The 12,085-nt window shown below is 43.0% G+C and overlaps 1 protein-coding gene across 4 annotated transcripts in view; it reads right to left on the reverse strand.

Moving 5' to 3' along the window:
- Positions 1-12,085, reverse strand: part of ABCC9 (ATP binding cassette subfamily C member 9) — a 131,810-nt gene that overhangs the window by 23,062 nt on the left and 96,663 nt on the right. For all 4 annotated transcript variants that reach the window (XM_074937588.1, XM_074937581.1, XM_074937574.1 and 1 more), the window contains 2 exons: positions 9,158-9,250; positions 2,510-2,612 (listed from right to left, as the gene is read on the reverse strand). In XM_074937588.1, coding sequence (XP_074793689.1) covers positions 2,510-2,612; positions 9,158-9,250 — 196 coding nt within the window. The remainder of the gene's footprint in view (positions 1-2,509; positions 2,613-9,157; positions 9,251-12,085) is intronic.

The raw sequence follows: 12,085 nt of genomic DNA on the forward strand, positions 1-12,085 counted from the left end.
AATATCACAAAGCATGTTCTATACTTTCCTTGCCCTCAGTTCAGACATTTAAGGTTTCAGAAGGGACCAGTCATTTAAAGTGCCCAACATGAGACACTTTGAAGGAGCCTGATATTCAGAGGAAAAGTGATCAGCACTTTCTGGAAATCAGACCCATTTAAGTGCCTCAAATTAGGCACCAAAAAGCAGACATCCAAAATGACTAGTCACTAAAACAACCTTCTTCTTTGAAAAATCCTTTCCAGCAAAAAAATGACACTCACACCACTGACACTCCCTTTTGTCCCAACTCCCCAGCAGAGTTTTGATCCCAAACAGGAAGAAGTGCCAGAGACTCCATGAAGTCCACTAGGGACTTTGCTATTGCTATTGGTTGTATGTGGAAGTTGCTCAGTTACCAGAGTGATGGAGACCAGTATAAACCTCACAGATGGATGGATGGATGATGAAATAAAGGAGTTATTTTATATGCATCATTTTAGCCGAAGATTTTACTTGTCCCATTTGGAGGTGAGAATACTTCACCCTAAAGATGCAGTTTGCGTTCTGTTTTGTAGAACTCTAGCTATTTAAAGATGGATAAAAACTCAATCCATCCTCTACATTTACTATCCAAATTTTGCATCTAATGTCAGGACTTCAGATAAAAATGATCAACTGTAGATTTCTAGGTACCTGATGTGATTTGTAGACACAGTCAGGTCACTGACACCTAATTTCTATAATTTGCCCCTGCAATTCTCCCATGCATTCAGAGTCAGCATTTTTTCATCTGATTTTTCTCCTCTTCCCATCCAAGAATCTTTCCCTCTACGATTTGCAACGAATACTGCTCAATTAATCTGCTTGTAGGAAATGCTAAAGTGAAGATGATAGTAGCCTCTAACCCAATCTCTGTAGCAAGAAAGTGCATTAGATATACAGTACGCTTGGGTCTCCATCAGCTGTTGGAATAGGAGCTGTGCAGTCACTCTGAAACCCATACGTCTCTGTGTGATACCAATACCATTGGACACAGCCAAATTAGCTATTTCTTGGCAACACTGCATTCTTCCACATAGTATTTTAAAAATCCCAAAGAGCTGATAGAAGAGATATGTATTTTTGGAGAAAAAACAACAAGAAGTCCTTGTGGCACTTTAGAGGCTAACAAATTTATTTGGACATAAGCTTTTGTGGGCTAAAACCCACTTCAGCAGGTCCAACATCAGGAGATTTTTAGAAATTGCAACAGCTTATACCAGGGCTGGATTTTGCCCTTAAACTTCATCTTTCTTTTATTGGGTACAAATGGGGCATTACTGCAGTTCATTGACACTGTACAGGGCTGAACCCTGAGATCTTACTCAGAGCCAGATCCTGTCCAGAGTAGGAAATGGAGCAGAACTGTGCTGCCCCAAGGGAGTCCAAGGAGGCAGAATGCCACATGGAGATCTCTATATGCAGGTGAAGTGTACCTGACACTAAACCATTCCAAGGATAGGAATACTTGTGGCACCTTAGAGACTAACCAATTTATTTGAGCATGAGCTTTCGTGAGCTACAGCTCTTTAGCTCACGAAAGCTCATGCTCAAATAAATTGGTTAGTCTCTAAGGTGCCACAAGTACTCCTTTTCTTTTTGCGAATACAGACTAACACGGCTGTTACTCTGAAACCATTCCAAGGATGAAGCTTTGGTCCCAGTCTCTGGCACAGAGGGAAAGGACATGGGCCTGCCTACTCCTTGGCCCTTCTTTGAAATGCCAGGTGAGGCAGGGAGGGAGCAATAATTCTGCCTGACCCTTGTGGAGACCATGAACATGGAGGGAGGCTCCTTATACCCCACTCACTGAGAACTTATATCAAGGCCAAGAATCTGACTCTCTGTTTCGGGGTGTATTGCTGCCAAATCCCCAGCTCTCCCTTACTCAAGGCTCAGTTCTGCCATCTTTACTCAAGTCAAGCAGTATTTTACTCCACAAATGGCCCTATGGACTTTGGAAGGCATCCTGGCAGAATCAGGCTGTGAGGGAGATCCTCAGTCCTGGGCCCATCATTTGAGAAGTGCTTTGGGGTCCTGAGAGATGAGAGGTGACATAAAAACCAAAAGCAGAATTATTGCAAAGTTGGCAAAACTACCAAAGCCCCTTTGAAAATAGTTTCCACTTGGGCAGGGCCTCAGATGTTGCACGGTAGTAGAAGAATTTATTTCTGTGAACAGAGAGTCTTATTTCAAAGTTATGTAGATATTTTCTGTTGCACTCTTTTCAGAACAATCAACATCCCAACACCGAAGTATGAAGGAGCCTTGTATTTTCTTACCTCAAGCCAAGAAAGCCAAAAAATAAATAAAAAACCCTGCTGCTATAACATAAACAACCCTGAGCTATTTTAAGGATCACTGTACACAAAACTGTTATATCTCATTGTGAGATTAATTTAAACTATTATCTAGCCCTGTGCATCAGGCAAAGTCTCTGTTTGCTTCCAAGGTTTCAAAACCATAGTGGGGACTAAACTGTACGTACCGTCCTGACCTCCAGCCATCTGTTGGCAGCTGACAGAAACAAGTAGGCAATGTTGTTCGTGTCCGTCAGTTCCAGCATATGTTGTTTAAACCTGGCTTCATGCCTGCAGACAGCAAAGTGGTTACATTATAACACACACATGCACAAAAGTTTCAATTGTTCTAAAAAACCCAACAGCTTGCTGAACTTACTGTGTCTTTTACCAAACTTAGGACAAAATTCTCCCCTCAGAACCACACCTTACTCACACTAGGCAGTACCTTGTTCTACAAATGGTAGCACTGGGTTGGGTTGTGGGTCAGAGTGCATGTCTGTGAAGCATAGTAAGGGGGAGTGGGAACCCCTTTTACATCCCTGCATAGGTTAACCAGACCAGATGTGAAGCAGTAAGAAGGCATTATTTACCCACACTACCCGCAAAATCAGGTGGATGGGGAAGGGAATAGGCAGAGCCTTGGCTCCCCTCTCTCTCTCAAAATGCTAATCAACTGAGATAACCTAACAGCGAATTACTACACCCTGGAGCAAGGGTGGACCAGAGATTTCATATTTCAGCCAAAATCTGACTGAGAAGCCAACTGCCTGAGTCCTTCAGCACAACCAGTGCCTTTCATGTATTGGGCTGATGGACACACCACCACCATTCAACCCTTTACCTCAGCCATTTCCTCAGACAGCCACAAAATGTCCGAAAAACTGAATAATAAATCCATTTCTAAATTACAAAAGCGAATGGGTGTTTCAGCTTCCAGTTGGTTTTCCCTCCTGTGTAATAGCAATGATGTTTAGAAACCAGTAAAATACTCAATAAAAGGCTGGTAGATTATGTAAGTCTCACAACTACTCTCTGGGGGCATGTCCCCACTTGGTGTAAATTGGCCTAGTTCCACTGAATTCAAGGGATTTATCGTGATTTACTACAGCTCATCTGGCCCTTGGTGCTTGCCCAGCCTGGCAGCCATTTCTTGCTTCACATACTACTTAATCAAGTCCTAAGCATTATCACTTAAAGAAATAGCCAAATTTCACTCAACAGCTCATAAACTGTTTTACCACCGCAACCCCTCCAATTTCAAAATAATTGGTATTTAAAAGTTCAGGACCTTGCGGTGAGAAGATCATAACATGGATGGCTGAAGGCCATCCTTGATGTTTCCCAGTTGTTCCAGTTTTTTTCTTGGTTATATTTCTTATGTTTTGTAGATGTGGTAGGCAAAGAACCTTCTGTCATAGCAGTGAGTGGGAGGGTGAAAATACAGTGAATATTCTGTTAGTGTCTTTCTATTTGGCAGTAACCCCCCTGTTTTCCTAATGGAAACTCTGACACGCTCAATCTGCTTATTTTCATCCAAATCCAACTCATCTTCTGAACATTCCTAGACTTTTATCCTGTCAGATGACGAACAGGAAAGGTCACTGAAATCTCAATCTAATTTAACTGTGGTGCTTTGTGGTAAACTACTTGAGGGAGTTCATTGTTTCATCCCGGTACATAATTAACTCAGAAGGTAGGGGGTGACTAAAAAGATAATAAGTAAACATTAGCTTGCTGAGAAAGCCCTGAGACTCTGGAGATGTAAGGCTGGCTTGACAGGGAGAAACAGATGAATGGAATGGAATGGCTTTGATTCTCACCAGGGGCTGTGGAAAATTCGAGTGACCAGATGTGATCCTTCCAACCTGATGCTTCCAGCTTCTCAAGGGCTGCCCCTTGCCCCCTGCCATTCCCAGCCCATTTTGGTTTTCTAAAATAAAAGGACTGATCCTGCCAGGTGCTGAACTCCTCTTGAAAGGCACTAAGCATGCGTACCTTCCATTGACGATAGCGTGAGGTGAGGGTACTCAGAAATGCTCAGGAGGCACTCAGCACATTGCAGCACTAGGTCCAACTTTTGATCTGCTGGGTTAGCAGGTCATCTGGATGGATAAAACTTAGTATTTCATTTTGGATTTAGGGCTTTGGTCGCACTACCTAACATCTCTTCTGCTGCGAACGCAACAGGACTTTTGCCAGTCCTGCAGCAACCCTCCCCATTTTTCTCCCAATCCACAGCCATGGCAGCAAGAACCTACACTGAGTGACGGAACAGAGCCAGGAAACACCTCCATTTATTGTGGTGGTTAGAGGATCACTGGTCTCTCCCTGTCTGTGTGCTTGCTTGCCGAGTGCCTGCTCACTTGAAGTTTATAGTGTGGTCTGTTTGGGGGCTGTGTAAGCCTAGCAGCCTGCAAGGCAAGGCTGAGAGCTTTCTAAGGAGGCTCTGGCCTGCCATCCTTTGATCTCAAATCCCTTTAAGCTCTGTTCATGAGGGGGTAGGCTTAACTCAAGGGAAACGTAGCTGCTCAATGTGGAGCGGCAGTCAAAAGAGCTAACTGAACGTCAAGGACCATTAGGAAAGAGATAGACAATAAGACAGAAAATATCATAATGTCACTATATAAATCTATGGTACACCCATACCTTGAATACTGAGTGCAGTTCTGGTCATCCCATCTCAAAAAAAGATATATTAGAATTGGAAAAAAGTATGGAAAGGGGCAAAAAATTATTAGGGGTATGGAACAGCTTCCATATTGAGGAGATATTATTAAAGAGATTGGGACTGTTCAGCTTGGAAAGGAGGCTGAAGGGAGATATTGATAGAGGTCCATAAAAGATGTGGAGAAAGTGAATAGGGAAGTGTTATTTATCCCTTCACATAACACACAAACCAGGGGTCATCCAATGGAATTAATAGACAGCAGTTGTAAAATAAACATAGAGAAGTACTTCTTCACACAATGTATAGTCAACCAGTGGAACTCATTGCCAGGGGATGTTGTGAAGTATAACTGGGTTAAAAAAAGAATTAGATATGTTCATGGAGGATAGGTCCATCAGTGGCTATTAGGCTATATCTACACTGCGCAGCTTACAGCGGTACTGCTGTGCCACTAAAGTCTTGCCACTGTAAGGCACGCAGTGTGGTTGCTCTTTGTCAGCAGGAGACCTCTCTCCCGCCTACAATCTCCCACCAACAAAATTAAAGCACCCTCAACAAGGGGTGGTAGCTTTGTCAGTGGGAGAGCGCAGTTCGCATCGTTACTTGTCCACACCGTTGCTTGTCATTGGTAAAACTTTTGTCGGTCACGGGTGTGTTTTTTCATACCCCCAAGCGACAAAAGTTTTACCAATGAAAGTGCAGTGTAGACATACCCCTAGCCAAGATGGCCAGGGACACAATCCCATGCTTTGTGTGTCCCTACATCTCTGACTGCTGGAAGTTGCAACTGGATGACAAAGGGTGGATCACTCAATAAATTGCACTGTTCTGTTCACTCCTTCTGAAACATCTGGCACCAGTCCCTGTCAGAAGAAAGGAAACTGGGCTAGATGGACCATTGGTCTGATCCAGTATCGCCGTTCTTATGTTCACATAGGTTGGAGATCATGGTATTTTGAATCCCGCCTACCCAAGTCTGTATTTTGGATGGAGCTCTCCTTAGCTTATCACCTTACCTGGTGGAAACAGATATACTGGGCCAAATTCTGCCTAAAGAATCTCAACTACAATGGAAGTATCTGGGTCAAATTCAGCAGTGATGGAAAAGGTGGTCTAAGTCAGTAGCTCTCAACCTTTGCAGACTGCTATACCCCTTTCAGGAGTTTGATTTGTCTGGCGTACCCCCAAGTTTCACCGCACTTAAAAATTACTTGCTTACAAAATCGGACTTAAAAATACAAAAGTGTCACAGCACACTATTACTGAAAAATGCTGACTTTCTCTTTTTACCATATAATTATAAAATAAATCAAATGGAATATAAATATTGTACTAACATTTCAGTGTATAGTATTTAGAGCAGTATAAACAAGTCATTGTCTATATGAAATTTTAGTTTGTACTGACTTCACTACTGCATTTTATGTAGCCTGTTGTAAATATCTAGATGAGTTGATGTACCCCCTGGAAGACCTCTGCATACTGCCAGGGGTATGTGAACCCCTTGTTGAGAACCATTGGTCTAGGTTACAGATTGGGTCTAATTTGGTCAAAAAGCATGTTTAAGTAGCAATATAATGCAATTGGCACTGATTTGGAATTCCATGGATGTGCAAAATGAGTACAACTTACACTAATTTTGGCATTCCGTGATAATCAAGTTGGGATTTTGATGGGGTCACTCTGCATTTACACTAGGGCATTTGAGAGTAGAATTTAGCTAAGCACGTTTAATGGAAATTGGAAAACACATATATGCCTTGGAAAGTCTGAACAGGCCTCTTGGAATGAGGTTACATAGTCACTCATTTTCTGTGCCTCTTGTGTATATATTACAGTTTTCTGTCTTAAAAAGAAAAGAGATCATGTTTCAAACAAAATGATGACATTTTTCTATTTTCCATTGATAAGACCAGTGGCAGTTTTTGTCAGTGTCTTGTGCGTGGGAATGACTGCTAACATCATTCAGCTCCTCAAAGTGGCTGTATCTTTTATGATTCTGTGGCTTAATCTCATATGATAATTTAATAATCGTTTCATTATCCAGTCCAGCAGTGACCTTTTCTGCTTTCATGCACATTCTTGATCCCCTAGTGATCCATCTTTTCTTTTATGATTTAACATCTGCTGTTTGTTCTCTTATGATATGACTCACTTCTGGAGCACTTTTGAAGTAAATCCAATTGCAGAGCCAGTGTGCGAAGACATAGCTATCATAAATGTAAGACTTCCTGCCAAGAAAGTCTACAAACCCATAAAATTATCAGAGAGGAGTGATGGTCCAGTGGATAGGGCACTAGTCTGGGACTTAGAAGACCTGGCTTCAGTCCCCTGCACTACTACATACTTCCTTACAAGTCATCTTGTCTTTCTCTGTCTCCATTCCCCATATGTAAAATGGGTATAATAATGCTTTCCTACCTTGCAGGGATGTTTAATACATTAAAGAGTGTGAGGTGCTCAGATAATGGGTATCACATAAATACCTAAGGGCTTGTCTACACAGGGACACTCAGGAAAAATAATTTTCAACATTTTTAGTTTAATTCAATTTCAAAGTGAATTAGGCTAAATTGAATTAAGGCCACTTTAATTCTGAGTAAGAGTGTCCACACAAGGTTTTAATTAAGTTTAACTAATCCTCTTTAAATTCACATCTTTTGTTAATTCGGATTAGTTTTCATGAGCGTCCCTGTGTAAAGAAGCCTGTAAGTAACTAGATGGATAGCTCATTCCGTAAAGGGCATGATCCTGCAATGGGAGTTCCGGGTGTACATATAATGCAGGATCAGGACCCAAAATGTGAGCATTCCACGGAAAACAAAGGAATCTTGGCCACACATGATTTTCTGTTTGAACAAAACCTCTGAAAAGTTTAAATGCTACACCCTGAAAAAGCCGTCATCCCTAATTCCACAGAAGTCCTACAAGGATTGATACTGCAAATTAGATGGAGGTTTTAAAAATCTCTCCAGGGCACCCAGAGCCATGGATAGGTGCCATTCCATTAGTTGTGTGAATCAAAATAAACAAATAAAATAATACAAATGCTGAGTCTTCCTTTTGCAAGATGATTTAATTATGGCACAGCAAAGACAAATGATATGCTCAGCATCAAACACTGAATTAACAGTAGAGCCCAGCTTGCTCCTCGGTGATCTCACTTATCATGTTAGGCCTGTAGGGTTGCCAGCCCTCCTGGGTTCACCGGGACTCGCCTGGAATTGGGCTCTATCTCCCAGAGCCTACTGACACCAAAGCGGGAGATTTTAGGGGCTAAAATTCTGGCAGCGCAGTGGGGCTAAGGCAGGCTCCCTGCCTGCCCTGGCTCAGTGCTGCTCCCGGAAGCAGACAGCATGTCTCTGCGGCACCTGGGGGGCTGGGAACTGTGGCCAATGGGAGCTGCACGAGCAGTACCTGCAGGCAGTGGCAGTGCATGGAGCCCCCTGCCCCCGCTAGGGGCCACAGGGATGTGCCGGCTGGGACAGGCAAGGGGCCAGGGTAGGTAGGGAGCCTGCCTTAGCCTTAGCCCCGCTGCACCACTGACTGGGAGCCGCCCAAGGTAAGTGCCACCCAGCAGGAACACACACCCCTCACACCCTCCTGCACCCCAACCCCCTGCCCCAGCCCTGAGCCCCCTCCCAGAGCCAGCACCCCAAACCCCCTCCTGCACCCCAACCCTCTGCCCTAGCCCTGAGCTCCCTCCTGCACCCAAACTCCCTCCCAGACCTTGCACCCTGCACACTCTCCTGCATCCCAACCCCCTGCCCCAGGCTCAGCCCGGATCCCCCTCCCACACTCCGAACCCCTCGGCCCCAGCCCAGAGCCCACACCCCAACCCCTTGCCCCACCCCAGTGAAAGTGAGTGAGGGTGGAGGAGAGTGAGCTACAGAGGGAGGGGGGATGGAGCGAGTAGGGCAGGGCCTCGGAGAAGGGGCTGGCAGGAGCGGAGCCTTGGGGAAGGGGTAGGGCTGGGAGGGGGGCAAGGATGTTTGGGTTTGTGTGATTAGACAGTTGGCAACCCTGTAGGCCTGGTGGTTTTATAAGATGCCAAATAAACCAAGATGGGCTGCTCATTTAAAAAACAAACATCTTGATTTATTTGCAAGACTTGTGCACTGCTCTGAAGGATTAGGCAGTGAAGAGGAAATGCATGTTTACAAACCTAAATGCTCTGATGGTGGTGAGGCCTTCAGCTGTTTCTGAGAAGTGACAGAGTAAAGGTAGTTGGGTGCTGTCATCAAGCTCCTGAAGGTCCCTGTGATCAAGAGAAACAAAACAAGAGGTGTATAAGAAGCAAGAACAGGTCAGGACTAAGAAGCAAATGAAATGCAAACATTTTAATGGATATTTTACTGTAGTTTTTTACTGTACACATTTTTATCAGGACTATACACCAATATATTTATATTAAAGAGGGGCTAGCACAGCAATCTCACATCTGTTAGAATTTTGAAGAAATTCTGGATTTAAGCCATCTTTACCATTCTGGCTTGAGGTCAAATCCAAACCTGGAAGGGATCTGTTTTCTAGTCCTATCTTGTTTCAGCCAAAATTTCACTGTAATGGCTAGTGTCATGATAGTCCCATCGTTCAAGATGGTAGAAATCTTGGAGATTCATGGAATTCTCATGAGAGAAGTTTGTGAGATTCAGATGCCATTGAATCCAAATCCAAACTCTTGCCCTAAGTCTGATTCATCGTTGAACCTGAACCTTGAAGCCTTTAGCCTAGCCTAGAAGTAAGCCAGATGTGAATACTGAAGGTAAAGTACATGGGGCTGTTTATCTATAAGAATCCACATCCACTGGCCAATAATTCTTCAGAAATGCCTTACAATGTTTGTTATTACTGCTATATACTGAACATGAAAAACAATGCAGGAGTATAGACTTTGTGTTCTAGCACTGATGCTGCCATTTCAGTTGGGATGTATGGGGCATTTCTACAGAATTAATACCCTCTTCATTAGCCAGGCAGATTTTCTCAATCAGTCATCGAGTAATAATCCACTCAGCTAATCCATTTGAGGATATAGGCCTACAAATCCAATCTCTTGCAACTAGAATGTGTGCTCAAACATAGGGACAAATTTTGTCCTCAGACACACATAAAACTCCCACTGTAGCAAATGGGAATAGCATGTGAATGGAAGGCCAGACTATGGGTCACAGCATTTGATATTTACCCTCCTTAATAAAATTCTACTGTGTTGGTGTATTTTGATAGATAATCTATCTCTTACTCACCAGTACTGAATGTTACTCCATGGAGAGATGAATTTGATGCTTGTATTTGGATGATTAATATACTGCAGTATGACCAATTTATGATGGAAAATATAAAGTAATTTTTGGGGAATGTAGTGGTAAACATTATATGGGGTGAAAGTGTTATGGGAAATATCAAAAATATTTGTGTTCCTAAAAGTTAATAGAAAAGGAGTACTTGTGGCACCTTAGCGACTAACCAATTTATTTGAGCATAAGCTTTCCTGAGCTACAGCTCACTTCATCGGATGCATACTGTGGAAAGTACAGAAGATCTTTTTATACACACAAAACATGAAAAAATGGGTGTTTACCACTACAAAAGGTTTTCTCTCCCCCCACCCCACTCTCCTGCTGGTAATAGCTTATCTAAAGTGATCACTCTCCTTACAATGTGTATGATAATCAAGTTGGGCCATTTCCAGCACAAATCCAGGTTTTCTCCCCCCCTCCCCCATACAAACCCACTCTCCTGTTGGTAATAGCTTATCTAAAGTGATCACTCTCCTTATAATGTGTATGATAATCAAGGTGGGCCATTTCCAGCACAAATCCAGGGTTTAACAAGAACGTCTGGGGGGAGGGGTAGGAAAAAACAAGGGGAAATAGGTTCCCTTGCATAATGACTTAGCCACTCCCAGTCTCTATTCAAGCCTAAGTTAATTGTATCCAATTTGCAAATGAATTCCAATTCAACAGTCTCTCGCTGGAGTCTGGATTTGAAGTTTTTCTGTTGCAATATCGCAACTTTCATGTCTGTAATCGCGTGACCAGAGAGATTGAAGTGTTCTCTGACTGGTTTATGAATGTTATAATTCTTGACATCTGATTTGTGTCCATTTATTCTTTTACGTAGAGACTGTCCAGTTTGACCAATGTACATGGCAGAGGGGCATTGCTGGCACATGATGGCATATATCCCATTGGTGGATGTGCAGGTGAACGAGCCTCTGATAGTGTGGCTGATGTTATTAGGCCCTGTGATGGTGTCCCCTGAATAGATATGTGGGCACAGTTGGCAACGGGCTTTGATGCAAGGATAGGTTCCTGGGTTAGTGGTTCTGTTGTGTGGTATGTGATTGCTGGTGAGTATTTGCTTCAGGTTGGGGGGCTGTCTGTAGGCAAGGACTGGCCTGTCTCCCAAGTTTTGTGAGAGTGTTGGGTCATCCTTCAGGATAGGTTGTAGATCCTTAATAATGCGTTGGAGGGGTTTTAGTTGGGAGCTGAAGGTATTAATGGAGATCGTGTGCCTGGATAGGACTCCAACGTAAGTCCTGTTTGAATACACGCTCAGGCTATTCCTTCACAGTTTGTTTCACATGAATGACTTTTATAGATACAATAGTATTCCTCCAGCCTCATTTCTATTGTAAAGCACAAGAAAACAGATCTTCTAACTTGGGATTAAATGGAGTTCAAAGTATATAATAAAAAATGTCTATTGCTGACCCAAAGTTTCAGAAGTGTGCACGAAAAAGAATGTATAGTTATGTGGATGCCCACCATCTGCACTTGCAATGCCTAGTGAATATGCAAGGGTCAAGAGACTCAGGCACACAGTGTGTGTAACATCTCCCGTGCCTGTGCACAGGAACCAGGAGTGCTTGTGAGAAAATTGGGTGCACTCAATATTGAAAATCTGGGCCAGCATGTGGTTTTGCTCCCTTATAGAAAACTATGGGAAGAAAACAGAGCTTTGAATTGGACATGCACCATCCCACTTAATCCATTGCTTTATTTTTTTGAGGTAGGAATGGCCGAGTCATATCTTTCTATACTACAATGTTATATATTAATTTGAAACCACTATCACCACTAATTTG

Source organism: Natator depressus, chromosome 1, assembly GCF_965152275.1.
Source record: "Natator depressus isolate rNatDep1 chromosome 1, rNatDep2.hap1, whole genome shotgun sequence".
NCBI lineage: Eukaryota > Metazoa > Chordata > Testudines > Cheloniidae > Natator > Natator depressus.